Source organism: Carassius carassius, chromosome 17 (assembly GCF_963082965.1).
Source record: "Carassius carassius chromosome 17, fCarCar2.1, whole genome shotgun sequence".
NCBI lineage: Eukaryota > Metazoa > Chordata > Actinopteri > Cypriniformes > Cyprinidae > Carassius > Carassius carassius.
In genome coordinates this window covers 27,097,900-27,113,681 of record NC_081771.1, presented here as the reverse complement: position 1 = coordinate 27,113,681, position 15,782 = coordinate 27,097,900, and the positions used below count along the sequence as shown (strand labels likewise).

General features: G+C 35.1%; 2 protein-coding genes across 3 annotated transcripts; both read right to left on the bottom strand.

Moving 5' to 3' along the window:
* Positions 1 to 319: 319 nt before the first annotated feature.
* On the bottom strand, positions 320 to 2,624 carry atp5mc3b (ATP synthase membrane subunit c locus 3b). Its single transcript, XM_059571520.1, has 5 exons — positions 2,556 to 2,624; positions 2,258 to 2,345; positions 1,488 to 1,565; positions 1,013 to 1,203; positions 320 to 627 (listed from the first exon to the last, which is right to left on the bottom strand). The coding sequence occupies exons 2-5, from the start codon at positions 2,294 to 2,296 to the stop codon at positions 513 to 515; spliced, it is 423 nt and encodes a 140-aa protein (XP_059427503.1). The 5' UTR covers positions 2,297 to 2,345; positions 2,556 to 2,624; the 3' UTR covers positions 320 to 512.
* An 825-nt stretch (positions 2,625 to 3,449) lies between these two features.
* Positions 3,450 to 10,754, bottom strand: lnpk (lunapark, ER junction formation factor). Of its 2 annotated transcripts, XM_059571517.1 has the most exons (14): positions 10,711 to 10,754; positions 10,599 to 10,680; positions 10,451 to 10,492; positions 8,891 to 9,078; positions 8,612 to 8,670; positions 8,402 to 8,442; positions 8,191 to 8,274; positions 8,042 to 8,093; positions 7,745 to 7,957; positions 6,634 to 6,739; positions 6,426 to 6,496; positions 6,166 to 6,330; positions 5,852 to 5,938; positions 3,450 to 4,695 (listed from the first exon to the last, which is right to left on the bottom strand). In XM_059571517.1, exons 2-14 carry the CDS (start codon positions 10,623 to 10,625, stop codon positions 4,514 to 4,516), a joined length of 1,317 nt encoding a protein of 438 aa, XP_059427500.1. In that variant the 5' UTR covers positions 10,626 to 10,680; positions 10,711 to 10,754; the 3' UTR covers positions 3,450 to 4,513. The 2 variants fall into 2 exon arrangements, with proteins under 2 accessions (XP_059427500.1, XP_059427501.1); XM_059571518.1 differs by lacking the exon at positions 5,852 to 5,938 and having other exon boundaries at positions 10,711 to 10,729.
* Between the last annotated feature and the right edge of the window lie 5,028 nt (positions 10,755 to 15,782).

The window sequence follows — 15,782 nt, the reverse complement described above, 5'->3', positions numbered from 1 at the left end:
ATTTCTAAAAAAAAAACCTAATTATCACACACTGATTCAAACACTGAAATTGACAGCTAAAAATAAAAAAAGCATATTATAGTTTAGAGACTATTTAATATAGATTACTGGAAAAATAAGTAATGTGTAAGATCTGAGCCATTTCGTAATAGACCGCACGGTTCTTGGTAAATTACTGGTCCACCATAGAAGTTTTTGACTTGTTTGACAAACACAGAAATCAACAAAAGTGATCAACTTTTAAAACATTCAATAGCTTAAAATCTGCAATGAACAACCTTTTTTACTGGCACAGATCCAAAAAAATGCGAATTAAACATTTTAAATAGTGAAATACATGTATTTATTCTGTATTTGGATACATTTTTACAATACATGTTTTACCTTATCAGCCTTCAACAAAATTTGAAAAATAAATGTACAATTTTAATGACACCGACACAGAACTCTTTTGGTAGCCAGTGTAAAACGCATGTCGTCACTGCGGTGGAAAGAACCAGACGGAGCAGTATTTACATGGCAAACAGAATGAGGAAAGCCACCATCAAACAGAAGAGACCCATAGCCTCAGACAGGGCAAATCCCAAGATAGCATATGAGAACAACTGCTGCTTCAGAGATGGGTTCCTGTGAGAGAGAAAGAGGTCAGAGGTCACTCATTACTAGATCTCTGTAAGGAACATTGCTTTGTCATGGAAAAAAGACATCAGCTAACAACAGTCTGATGCAACAGTTAAATTGAACTATATAAAATCGATATTTCATAATACTATACTTGAATTTCTGCAATATTCACAAACTCAGTTCTTAAACTTAACTTTAAAATATGTCTGAATATTTTAGAACTGTAACATAATACCAAATCTGAGGACATCTATACATGGAACTACGCTATAGAAGAGATCAGGAATTAATTCTTGGAAGCAAGCCATTCTCTAAAAGCAGCCATTCTGATGAATGTACAACAAACGGCAACAAGATGGTGATAATTTTCAGAGATCATATCGTCTACCTGGCATATCCAATAATGAGGCTGCCGAACACTGTTCCGATTCCAGCTCCTGATCCTGCCACTCCCACAGTGGCGGCACCAGCGCCGATGAACTTGGCGGCTGTGTCGATGTCACGACTTATGGCGCTTGTCTGAAAACCCCGCACTGCAACCTGGGAAACGGCTGTCTGTGGCAGAAAAGCTGGGCTGGCCTTTAGAAGAAAGAAAAAAAGACACATGATCAAAAACTTATGAACTACATCTACCATCGCTTAATAAAAATAAGTCACTTTGTAGATTGTAACAAGCTTATAATGAAAGTAAGTGCACGTATTAGGAATGACTCTTAAGGTGATTTATGAACGGCTCCTTGCATAGGAAAAGGGCTTTACCGGGGAAATATCTGCTAAAAGAACATTAAACATCCATTTACAATTGCAAGTGCATGCCACAAATCTTAAACATGGCATATGCATAATATACATTAAGCACTCACCTCTGCAGAGCTGACATCTGGCCTGGAGAGCACAGAGGCAGAGAGTGGTCTGTACAGCGCCCTTGAGCCACAGCGGACCTGAGATGGAGATCAGAAATAAGGTTCAGAAATCAGACATACAGTAAGGTTCATCAGAATTGCTGTACTTCAGACTGACACACAAGGCCCAACTGTTGCTGCAACACTTGAATTGTGTGGGAGGTACCTTGGGTCCAGAAAATATATTTAATATTTGCTACAATTAGAAATTATATACTGGACATTTAACAATCACACTCCAAATGTCAACTTAAATCATTGCACTTATAATTAAATTAATAAGTCTGTGGCGGCTAGTCCACTACAAAAGGACAGCAACAAAACAGAACATAACACCCGCAGTCTTGAACCAACCATCACTGCTATATTTTACCCTCTAGCTCGAGAGTAATACATTTCAAAGAGTTCTGATGTTGTTTGCCATTCCAGCTAAACTACAAAACATTATGTTCTGCTGTCAGACTTCTATAATGACCTTGACTTCCCTGCAATCGCCGATCAGATGATAGCATTAGCAACGAGCTGCCCATTGACTTCTTAACCACAATGACACACACAAACAAATTCTACAGCAGTGTTTTTTGCAATGTGTGATGCAAACAACTCATATAAACACTGCGTCAACATGGAAAAAAAAGTCAAGTGCACCAGGCCTCTTGCATTGTAAGGAAGCATATTTTTCCGAGATCATCCATTCTATCCTAACTTCAAACTTCACCACAAATACTCACCAGTGCGGGTGTGGACACGAACTTCGCACAGGCGTACATGTTTGATTGAGCTCGCTGACTGTGGTGAGGAATAAACGCGCGTCTGTCTCTATGGAAAAAGCCGACAGTTTAAGGTCAATGCAATATCAGCGCTTTCAAAACGCTACCAGGTACTAAATAGCTCATTTTGCAAGGGCTATATCATCTGTAGAATATGAAATGGATCAAATGGATTGATAAACATATCTGAAGCGTAACGATTGCATAGGATTGTGACAATATAGTTTCTCCGGTTCCCATTAAGCTCTCCTTCACTTACCCGGCTGCAGAGGTCGAACCGCTGAGGTACTACTGCGCATGCCCGACCCTCTATTTCTTGAAGCTCCCGGATGCTTGTATGACGCGCTTGAAGGTCATTCAGTGGTGCTTTATTTAAAAATGCGCTGAGGGCAAAGAAAACATTACAGTCACATTTACTTCTTTTACACATTCAACAGACAGTAAGATTATTTATTAGAAAAAAATTTTCTAGATAATTGTTTAATAAAATAAGGACAAATAGACCACTGAAGAACATATACAACATTTGTAAATTAAAGTTATTAAAGTTTAAAGATTTAAAGAAAATTAAAGATTATAATTTAGTACTTTAATTCTGGTCATTGTCTTCATACTTATTAATAAGCTACCTGGTATATGCAATTCTAAATGCATATAAAACATTACTGGGGCCATGAAAAAAATTCTAGTTTTGTACAAATTATTCATAATATGTTTTCGGGGTTATGTTGCATTTGCTGGTTTGACATATTGCAAATATCTCAAAGAACACGCTTAAGATATTTTTTTTAGGTTCTGAGAAATAACATGTTATATCCTATCAAATAACACGATTGTTGTAACTTCAGTCACTGCTGGAACAACTGAAAATCCAGTGTTAAAAATGAAAATTTTCAAGATGAAAGCCAAATGTAACATATTTGAGTTACTTCAATTGCTATGGGCAACAAATGACAAAAAAAAAGGTTATGTAATAAACTGAATATTACATCAGTAAAGCACAAGTATTTATCTATTGATTATTTATCATGCAAGAAATATTGGCTTAGGCATGTAAACCTTCAATTAGCCTTTCTATATTGTGCTTCTTAATTCTTAAAGAATCACTTTGTTTCTTACCAGAAAACTTTTAATGATAATGTTGAAAGAATCATACTTTAGAAAAAGCATTTTATTGGATTTACCATGCACACAATCCAGTCTGTAAATGCAACAGACATGTGCACAACAACTTGCAAGTACTGACAAACAAGAGCAAGTGGATAATTCCAGTTCCAAACCACATGAATTTTGTGTTGCTTATAGAGATAGGAATCAATTCACAAGGAACATGGAAATTATATAACTAATGCAAAATGCAGAGAAACATCTGATTACAAAGTTATCATTATTTTTTAAATCCATGAATAAATTCCAGTGTCACTTCTGGCACCAATAGACTTGTTGTAAAGCATAAACATCAATGCAGAAAATGTCCTATGTATGAAAACCAATTATTATGACAGATTTTTCAATTTTGTAAACTGTGCAGAAAGTCCCAGACATATTCCTAACCAGAAAGGCACAAGACAGTTGAATTATTATACACAAACAAATAAACAAACTGTTGGCCAGAAAAGAAAGAAAAAATCACAAGCAATTAAAACAAATTAAAAACAAAAAGAATAAATATTTAACAATCAAAATAGTGCATTTGGAAAAAAACAAAACAAAAGCACCGCTCCCCTACAAGGACTATGCTTGTCAGAGTATATTTTTGTTCAGCTTCCAGTTTCAAATAATTCTGTAAACACAAAGACAGCTAAACTCTGCAAAATGTATCCTGCTACATGTTTTATCCTTATTTACTATGCAACTGAATGCTAACACTGTAAAATGATACTTTTCTGACTTTCGCAATTGCAGTTTGTTTGTGAAATCCCCCTCATAAACAAACCATGCACAGGTATTGTACTGGGTGAGATCACCACTATGGGGCGCACAACACCATTAGTTTTACGAACTGTAATGTGATATGATAATTAGCCACCTATATGTAAACACTGTGGTGCATATATAAATAAATTAGCAATAAAAACTCTTAACAGCCTCTAGAATTACTAAGATGTACTTAATGAACATGCTTCAGAGTGAATTCAAAACCAAACAGCCCAAAAACCAAAAGCTGCAGTGAACTGCATTGATCAAAAACATGTTTAAACTGCATTCAGACACAGTTTAGTTTGATTCCTCCTCTTTCTGCTGTTGCCCCTGAGCTCCAGCCTCTTCCTGTTGGACTTCCTCTGAGGGGGACGGGCTCCGCTGAGACTGTGCTGCTTCTTCCTCTGATTCACGAGCAGCAGGTGGATCTTCAGCATTAGGGTCCTGAGGCTCCACAGTAGTAGTTTGTTCTATGTCCTCTGTAAAAATGAAATAATGAAGCATATAAAAGTTTACTACTAAAAGGCATGGCAATGTTGTGCATGTGTGAAATTGTGAATGTATTAGGCCTGTTATTGCATTAGAAATTAAGAATATAATCTGTGGTATTCTTCATTCAGTATGATAATATGTTTAAAAGAAGCACAACATGGATTATCAAGACTGTAAAAAGGCCAATGAATAATTATAGGGAAAACATTTAAGACAATGAGCCATGCACCTAAGGGTTTGGAAACAAGATCAGTTCAGATTTTTTAAGGAGAGATATTCAACATTTTAGACATTCAGTATCTAACCAAGCATCTGACTATCTTGCAAAGACGAATAGTAATTTTGCAGATATTTTGCAACATTAACATTAGTTGCTCCAATCCACATTTTTCAAAGAGAATCTTTTTGGTTGCAATTTCTATTTCTATAAAAAGCACAAATAAGCTGAATGTCAAAAATGAGGTATATTTACCTTAAGATATACAAAACATTTCAAATCACATATTAGAAAACATTTTTCCTGTATTCAAATAAGATTTACAGCCATTAATAAACACACACCCTTCCTGCTTTGTAATGATGATGATTGTGTTACCCACAGTAACTGAAAGGAGGAGAGAATACTTTAGCACCAAAGCATCATGCAGTGCATACATTACTGTTCAAAAGTTTGGGGTCAGTACAATTTTTGGAATTTTATTCAGCAAGAGCACATTAAATTGATCAAAAGTGACAGCAAAGACATTGCTAATGCTTCAAAAATTATTTTAAATAAAATACATTTAGTTCACAAAAAATATTAAGCATTAACTGATAATGAAATGTTTTTCATTTCTGAATCAACAAACAGTACTAACAAATATTGCTACAAGTGTGATTGCATCATATAATAATTGCTGTTAATAATTTTCATCGTCTGGTTGACTACGTCTTGTATAAATGTTTCTGAATAATCCTGTCATATGCGCACAAAGTGACAGTCACCACTTATAAGCTACTACTAAATATTGTAGAAACGTAATTTTCTGTAAAGTTGCTTTGTAATGATTTGTATCGCAAAAAGCAATAAAACCATACTGACCCCAAACTTTTGAATAGTAGTGTATGTTTAAGTAAAGTGTGTCTGTGTGTGGGTTCTGGGACCTGAGGGAAATTTCTTGAAACTATGAACTTTACTCCAAGGGGTGCCAGAGTGAGAAACACGAGCGGAGCGAGCCGAGACAATACGGTCTAAAAAACACACAAATAAAATAAAATACAACATTCATTCATACAAATAATAAATATGAATGATTTCTTCAAAACTGCATGTCTTGACTTTCAAAGTTGTTTGCTCTCCTCTTGGAGGCTTTCCAGGTGCAGTTTTAAGACTGATTGACACATGGCATGACAAGATGACAAAACTATTTTATGATGTCCTGATAATGAGGTCACTGGTGGTCATCAGCATGAAATACCTTCAGGGGCGTCACTGTCCTCTGGTGTCTCTGTGGCGGCAGAAGACTGTGTTTCAGGAGATTCAGAGCGAAGTCTGCGCTCAAAACTGAATTCTGGGAGTCTGGGTGCCTGCGGGCGTGTCTTTCTCGCCGGGTTCATGAAGTAGCAATAAGCACATCGGAACGCTGTAACATAAAACATCACACATGAATATTAAAATAAAATCCTCAGGGAAGGAAGTATCTCCACAGTTCCCTACTGTGTTCAGACAGGTTCTTACCTACATACTCAAATTCCTCTTTCAAAGCCATCCCATTGTGGGAAAAACACTGCTGGCAAATCAATGCATATCTGAAAGTATAAGAATAAATGGGTGCAAGAAACAAATTATTATCAAATGTACGGACATGATTCTAGCCAGTGCAGTGTTCGATGTGTTTCTCTTCACTTGTACATCAAGCTGTTTGTATGTTATACCAGTGTAATACCTGTTCTGAGGTCCATCTCCCACCAAATACTCAATGACTCTGTCCACAGCGCTGCGCTCCCGTGGAAGGATGGGTCGAGAAAGAGGTGGACCAGGAGGACGCATACCTAAATGATCAAAAGTTCTTCAACATGGCACAAACCAAGAAAAGAACACGCTAGGAGACTTCATAATAATGAAAATAACATAAAATATAGCAAAGCAGAAAGAAGCCTATAAACTTCAGCTTGTGTTTAAGCCCCAGAAAATGTTGATTTAGTGAGGAATGCATTAATCCTTGAGTAAGTAATGAATAAACTGAATAAACTATGCCTTGATTCACACTATCTAGGGATAGTTCACCTAAAAATTAAAGTTCTAATTCACCCTCATGTCATTCCAAACCTGTATGACTGTCTTTCTTCTGTGGAACATACAAAAGACATTTCGAGAAATGTCTCAGTGTTGTTTCATCCATACAATGCAAGTCAGTGGTCACCAACATTATTCACAATATCTTTCATTGTTCTGCAGAAGAATGATCATTGTACAGGTCTGGAATGATATGAGAGTGAGTACACGATGACAGAATTATTTTAAGCAAACTATCGCTTTAGAAAGGACACCTTCATAATGCACATAAAATTGGACATTTTAAACATACTTTTATGTGAAATTGTATTAAAACAGTGTACCTAAAACTAGGGATGCACAATGCTGAAGGTTAGTATTTGATGCAAAAAAATTATCTTTAAAAGCACTAATAATAACATTGTTAAATGTATTCTTTAGCATACCTAGAAATACCGTAAATATAATTTCTTACTGTATAGTTCTAATTTTGGAATGCACAAATTTACTTATAGTATTTAAAATTAAGGTTTTAATTTAAATGTAATTTTAAATTTAAGACAAAATAGCATTGTGTTTTAGTATTTGTCAAAATAAGACACAAATGTTCAATAAACAGGTGCATATATTAAATAATAAAAAGTATGATATCACCCTAAAATATAAAATTCAAGTGATTTACAGTCACATTATATTGTCAGAATTTCATAGAGTTACAGCTGTCTGCTTTTCATTTACTTATCCATGTAAGGATTTTATATATAAGTATGAGTGTACTGAACCTGATCCAGGTCCAGGTGAATAAGGAATCATGCTTCTTCTCATCATTTGTTGTGGTGTTTCTGCCTGACTCGCTCCTGTTGGGCTAGTTACAGACCCGGCTAGCCCTATCTCTGGAGGCCCTCCTGGGGCACCACGAAGGGGTGTGCCTCCTGGGGACATGGGACGGGGTACTGGACCAGGAGTAGCCATTGCAACATGCCGCTGCCGAAGGTCTGGATATAATGAGAATACAGCGTGCATGCTTTATAAAGAAAACACACATAAACACATAATCAAAAGTAAAAACATATACAAACCTTGTCCTGGTCTAGGAGTCATATGTGGTCTGACTGGAGTGGCTTCTGCTTCCTGTAAAGAAAAACCATGTATTCATTTAGCTCACTAGCTCCAAAAATAAATCTCTACATCCATGTAAAGCTTTAAAAATACATATGACTGTACTCACTGCTTTCTTTTTAGATTCTGGATCAAATCTCTCCAATATGAGTTTAGCATTTTTGTAGGTCTCCGTTTCCATCACCTCCTCAAGCTGACAAAAACAGAATTAATTCGTTTCATGGTACATACAAACAATTTTATTCATCTGACATATTAGAAGCCACAAACAAGCTTAATTCTTTAGACATCGGTACTAATGTCTCTGAAATCACACTTACTATTTTCTGTTTCTGTGCTTTTAAATCATCTAATTTTTCATCTGAAACAAAAGAAACCATAAATCATTCAATCTATAAAGACATTCACTCAAAAGACCAGTGAGCCATCAATCAAATCCCTGTCAAGGTCTTTTGGTGTCTTCAACATACTTATGAACATTAAGATGAAGAAAACCTTGAAGAATGAAGAAAAACATATCATATGCTTACTGTTTCTCTCTGTACGTTTGGAGAAAAGGAAGATAAGCAGTTTTCGTACTAGCAACACTCTACGAAGAGAGAGAATATAAAAGCAAGAAAACACATGAACAAACTAATGCAACACAAAAACCTATAAGCCAAGCAGCCTTTTAAAAGGGAGTATAACACAATGCAGTACATATATATGTGATATAATATGTAATACAGGTGTAATAACATCAACTGTAATACAATGAGCAAGCAAGTAAAACACAATGTTATTATCCATGAATAAAATACAGGACTCACAGTGCAGGAAAGGCCAGCAGAGGCAAGGCAGTGATGAGCCGAGCGCTCCACTGCTCAGGGAAGTACAGGTAATACACACACAGACATGTGATCAGGTACAGAGCAGATGAGTAGAAGAGAAACCGGCCAACCCACAACTTTTCCAAACGCTGGTTCTTTGCACGAAACTCCTCAAGGTCCTTTATGTCCTGTGGATTCATGTCGCAATATTGTAATATCATTACCAATGTTATTAGGTTATAAGTTGTAAAAATGCTTTGTAAGGTAACCTAAAAATGACCTACATTTGATAACATTTTATTTAACCCTGTAAAGTCCACTGTATCACATTTGGTTCATAAATTTCTAAAATGTCTCAAACTGAAAAACTTGTACACGATCTACTACATGCCTTCTGTCTGATTGATTCATAATTTTTTAGAGACTAAATGGCTTTTTAATTCAGTCCAAAAAATGCCTACCTTGTGGTGCACATTTCTTTTTGCTGTGAAATCTTTAATGAGTAAAATAAATGTACAAATAACTTTGCTATTAGTCATTAATCAAAAATTATTTTAAATTATGTTGTTTCATGCTGAAACAGGCTTGTGGTGAACATTTATTATCTCAACCATCATTTTATTGCATTGCATTGATCAAAAAGCATTCTAAAGGCATACAAGTATTTATCATAATTTTTAGAGTAATAAGGAATACACATTGGAACCTACACACATTGGAATTAGGTCTTTAATACTGTTACAAAAAAAAATCTCGTTGATTTACATTATAAGCTGAATGTATTTTTCCTTTTTGACCATATAAATAACAACATCTGCACCAAATTGCTTATTTTTGCTCACTGTAGAATAAAACTGATGTTTTTTTAATGTGAGCTACATATTCTCAATATATCATACTATATGGCCATAAAACCTAGATTTATCCAAAATAATACAAAACATAAAACACATATGCAAATAACCACATGTTGACTTTTTTTTTAATCTAAATTATGAATTAACATGACTGAATCTAACTACATTAGATTACACTAACAAAAGTCATTATTAAGGTCAAGTCAGATAGCAATAACTTATTGATGTTTATTTATATGGTGGCATGAATAACAGATTTGTCACCACGTGTCATATTACAGCATTTCATTAAAACCTACCCCCAACATAAATCTGAGCAACTTTGACCCTGCTAATTAGAAACATGAAAACTGAATGCCGGATATAAGCTCTGTTAGTTACATTTGAATGTACATTAGAAATTTAACTTAAAGCCCTGTGGAACTGCATAATGTTTTCCTACAGCTTACTCTAAACCAATGCAGTGACCACTACTGGACAGTTAAGGTCAACCGCAGCAGCCCAGCAAACAGATGGTCCTGTCAATACACTCCGCAGATAGACTGAGGCTTTAGGAGGCGAGCCAGGAATGAGTAAAGCGAGGAAATGCAGCCAGTACAAGGGTTCAGATGATGACATACAGCTCTGTGATTGGATGATAAGGTCACTATGACTGAGAGCAGTCTGTGGGTTTGAAAGGGCAGGACAACAGTTGAGAACATACCTTATCCAGTGCCTCTAGAAGTTCCACAGTAGAAGGTTTAGTCTGTTGGAACATAATAATTACATTATTGTTTATAGAATGGGTTTGATAAAGACGTGCAAGAACTGGATTGGGGGTAAAAAAATTGCAAAAGTAGCAAAATACTCACCTTCCACCGTGAAATTAAGGCTCCCATTGTCAGTAACGTGAAATCAACACCTTAAAACAGAAATCAAACCATTTTAATTACCCTCGCAACACATCCACACCCTCTAAAGCACCTGGAAGAAATTGCTCGTACATAATATTAAGAAAACACGCTTCCAACCAAAGGAATACAGAGTAAGTATATTCAACTGAGATACGAAAACAGTGCAACAAAATTTTCCAGAGGATATTACTGCAACAGGGAAATGCAGACAACACCTGCCCTCTCGCCAGCCGCGAAACTGTCCTGGATCAAATTCGATTAATGTTAAGCCGTAGGCCGTGTGATTTAAACATATTTTAATTAGGTTTATATTAGGTGGAACATATTATAAGATTAAAATGTGCATGAGTTCACTCGTTAACTTGCCTTTCTACAGAGATGGGTCGGAGGCTGAGCGTGTGACGGTGACGTTTTCGGAAGTTAATTTGAACCTTCAAAATAAAAGCCCCGTAGCGAACAATTAAAAGCCTTGAAAACAACAAACTGCACTGACTGCATGGATTTATCCCACTGCATGGATTTAATAAAATATAATAAAAAACTTTATTGTAATTATAAAGAAGTATAACCCCATGTATATGGCCCTCATCTGTACGATAATTATCAGTAATTAAACTGCGAAAAAAATCAAAAATTGAGAGAAGAAAAACAATAAAATAAAGAAACGGTGGTGTCCTACATGGAAATATAAAATATGTAAACGTAAAAACGGAAGCATAATATTTTAGCTGTGAAAACGTGTTTTTTTTTTTTTTTTGTATCAATACATAATGTAACCAATGTGGTTTGGGAGGGGCCAGGATTCATGGGGGCCACTGGGCTTGAGGTTATGTTTGGGCCCTTTGGGCCCTATACCTACACTTCAAATGCCCTCAAATAGAACATCATTATGTAGTAACACAAAATACACAAACATATGCTTTGAGGTTCATAAATAGTAGCTACAATTCAAAGTCTGGCTATAGTCAAAGTTTAAATGTAATATTAAATATTCATTATAATATAATAAACAGGATGTGTTCTCTCAGTTGAGAGATCAAAACCCTGAAATAACTGAGCAAATAAAAAATAAAAAAGGCAGAGATGTTGGCTTATTAGTAGCCTAAATGATTATAAAAATGAAATAAGCTACTTTTTGAAATATGAAACTTTAAACGCCAGGAGGTGGCAGCAAGTAACTGAGTTGAATCTGATTCATTCAACTTTGCAAAGGACTGTAACTTATATTGAATCATTTGCTGGTCCGTGTAACGCTGATGATAAAACACTGTTGTTCGGACACGCAGCGGTTCTGCTGTTTGTACTATTTTCTTTCTGACAGAGAAAAACGGAATTTTGTGTCTGAACATAGCTACTCTGTAAGTTGTTGTTTATTGTTTATTTGCGATCGTACAGATATTCGAGAAAAAAAAACAGGACTATATTTTGTGTGATATAGAAACATCCTCTGTAAAGAAATGAGGTGTGAACATTTGAGAATTTATTATTATCTTTATAAATGTGCGTTATTTGGGGATATTGAGCTGTTTAAAGTAGCCATGTGATAAACCAGTCGGTGCAGACGCGATCCAATACGTGCTTCCTTCTTCTATGTGAAATAATCATAAATACCAGTTTATGCTGTTTGATTGTGGCCTCCAAGGATCGTACTTAAGCTGTAGCCCCGACTGGCCCGTTTAGATCTTGCGTGCGCACTGCGCAGTGGAAATGCGGCTAATAATGCCTGAATTCTGTCTGGCAGAACAAATCAAAGAAACGTAAACGGGCAAAGGCGGGGCCCAGGGGCTGCAGTCCACTCAAGACCAGTGGTAAGTCCGGCCATGATCCCAAAACAGACCAAAACCTTAAAAAATATAAAAATATATTTAAAAAAAATTACATGTAAGTGGAAGTCATGTAGCCTAGTTTTAGTCTAGTCGTAATATGAAGCTTTTTCTGAAATACGAAGATACATTTCTGAATGATTTTAAATCGTAGCCTAGTTTTGGCAGCCCAAAACATCATACTAACATTACCAGAGCTGTTGAATAAAATATGCTTTAAACGATGCTCATTCAGGCCCCTGCATTTATTGAATTGACGGTGCAAAATGAGATAGGCTACAATGTGTCCCTAAAATGCATATACACAGTTCTGTTGAATGAAAAATATTGCCAGGACCAGGAATGGTGTAGCTGGTTCCTCTAGTAGGAAATTAAAAAAAAAAAATCCTTTCCTTTTCACTTAGGCTATATTTATATAAACAGACATTTAAGATATATTTTGATGGTTCCCTTAACTTATATTGTTCACATAATATTAAGACCTATCGAAAGAATCGCCAAACCTAGATGTTGGCTGTCCATAAATGTAGCCTACATGTAGCCTAGACGCTCATTTATAAAGCCATGCTTATTTTATTAGTTGTGGGGAACTGCAATTACACGTAAAATTAAAGATTTTTAATCTATGTTAGGACGTATTACGATGTATTCTGCATAAAAATATTCTACGGAGTGATACACCGTGTCTCTTTCGCGCATGCACACGTGCTCACACATCAAAATGAGTTTTGATATTGGGAAAATGTACTATTGTATATCGCTATAAATTGTTCGTATTCTAACACCAATGCACAAACAGGCTAGCCTACATTAAATCTCTCTCAATTCCTACCATACACACAAATATTTTCCTTAGGGTTATATTGCCATTTTTTATTCTTTTGTAATATGCTATAAATGAAAGGCAATGATTAAAATTATAATTTAGTTACAATTTATTGCAAAAGCTTTTTTTTCCTTTTTCACAAATGCATAGCTACACAGACCCATGAACACAGCGTTGAAAAAAGAGGGAATTTCAGATTTTTAAATGTGACAAAGGATTAGACATTTTTTTAATCATTAAATGATAAGATGCCTGACTTAGCTACAATAACAACAACATAGCTACAAAGAGCAGTCATTTATGTGCAGATACTTCAATGCTGTCCATGTCGGACTTCGCTCTATATTTTGAGCTATTTCAAGCGTTTCTGTTTCCTTCATTTGTTCGTTTTTGTAGATTGTAAATGGTTAGCTGGCAACGCCACTGTGGGGTAGAAAATCTGCGGTTTCTAAGCTCTTCCCAGCTCAAAAGTTGATTTACAGCTCAGGTTGTAAAACGGTTTTTACTAGCCTCGCGCGCCCGTCATTGGGTATCACAGATGAGACGCGTTCCGGGCTAGCGGTGATATTGGCCCCTCTCTTTCCTTCCCACGCGCTCTGTTGCACAGGAAAGCTCAGCACGAGGACGTCTGTCTGTAGCCTAATTCTTTCTGTTTTATCATTTATGCAGTATAGTGTTTGTTTTTCTTGTTATTTTAATCTTTTCTTTTTCTTTCTCTTTTAAATATCGTCTTTTTTACTTTAATACAAGGAAGTGTGTTTTAAACAGGTCGTTTTGCATCAAATGGTAAGTGCAGCTGCAAAATCAACCTTAATGCTTTTTAATTCTTTAAATTATTTCTATAGATTTTTTTCTGATCTATCAGTAGCTTTATAAATAATTATCAGTTTTCCTATTTTTAACAGGAAAATTCTCATAGTCTGTTTATCCTGTGTCTTTTTATGCAGACGGCAATTTACATTGTTGAATAAAAGAAATTGTAAATCTAAACATTTAAGACAATACGACAATATTTAGATTAGGCCAGATAAGTCAAAATGTGCTGTGCATTTCTGTTCCATGAGTAAATCTGAATTTATTATTCTGGTTTCTTTGTTATCGAATAAATTTAAATTTGAAAGCGAGAGGGTTATCCTAATTTACTACTTTACTGCATTGCGGCGAGAGAAAGAGAGAGAGAGAGAGAAAGAGAGAGAGAGAGAGAGAGAGAGAGAGAGAGAGAGAGAGACCATGAAGGAAATCACATGTTCTTGATTTCCTAAGATAGAAGATTTCTCAAATAGTTTTGTTTTATTTGTATTTTTTGGATTACATAATTTTTTTATTAGCCGACCTGATTACAAAAAGCATAGCTACATTTTAGAAAATATATTGCTATAGCCTACTTAAGATAATGAAAACATATTCTGAAAAAATATTCAACTCATTAAATAGCCTACCTCAAAATGGCTTTTTTATTTTATCTTGAGAGACATTTTATTTATATGCTTTAATATGATTTAAATAATTGATTAAATGGTCTTTAAGGCCGTAATTTGTATCTTAACTGAAATGACTTTGATTTAAAAGGGATTTTCTTGTTTGCAGGGTGTTTTCAATTGTCGGGTGTTACACATTATCAACGCCTTTATTATTTTTTATTTGTATTTATTTATTTTTTGGCTGGACCGTGGAAACGTTGTGCTCTTAATTTTTTTTATCAGGTTCCATTTCTGAACGTTCATTTGGAATCTTTGTTCCGTCGTCTATATATACCCTGTAGAACCGAATGTGTGTTTACATAACATTCACAGATTCGGTTTTAGGGGAGTATATGAACGATGCAAAAACGTCTGCTTTCCATATAGAACCACACTGCATTTGCTGAATGCATTTTTTATCTGTATCGTTTAGTACTTTAATTTGTGCACATTGTATGCAAAAACAAACGGTGCTGAATAAAAGAGCTAATTTAGTAGCTAGGTTTTTTTTTTTTTTTTGCCTTTCAAATATTTAGCTATTAGCCTAGGTTAGTTTAAAAGACTAATATGTTGCGATGTTTATCTAACATATAGTATATCTTAAATAATAATGATATTACCAAGTCTTTAATGTGTGTTTGTATTGAATTTTGTTTCTTCAGCTATCCTTTCTTACCTTCCTTCATTTTAGAAAACAGATGCCCCGACCTGCTCATGCCTGGAAAAAAAATATAGCAGCACAATAAAATACACGCACTTTCTGTACTGATAAGCTGAAATGTGACTTGAAATATGTGTGTCAATGTTCTAAATGTATAATGAGCTGCAATAAAAAGAAAGTGTATAAATGTGTCATTTTTGTTTCCAAATAAATACAATACAATAAAATCAAGAAATTATTACAATTAATTGTCTCTTTAATCATGTTAATATTAAGATATTAACTAATAGAACTAATATTAGCTACCTAGCTTTCGGCTTAATGCGTCTATTTAAAATGGTTTAATATAGACATATACTATTGATTTTACAA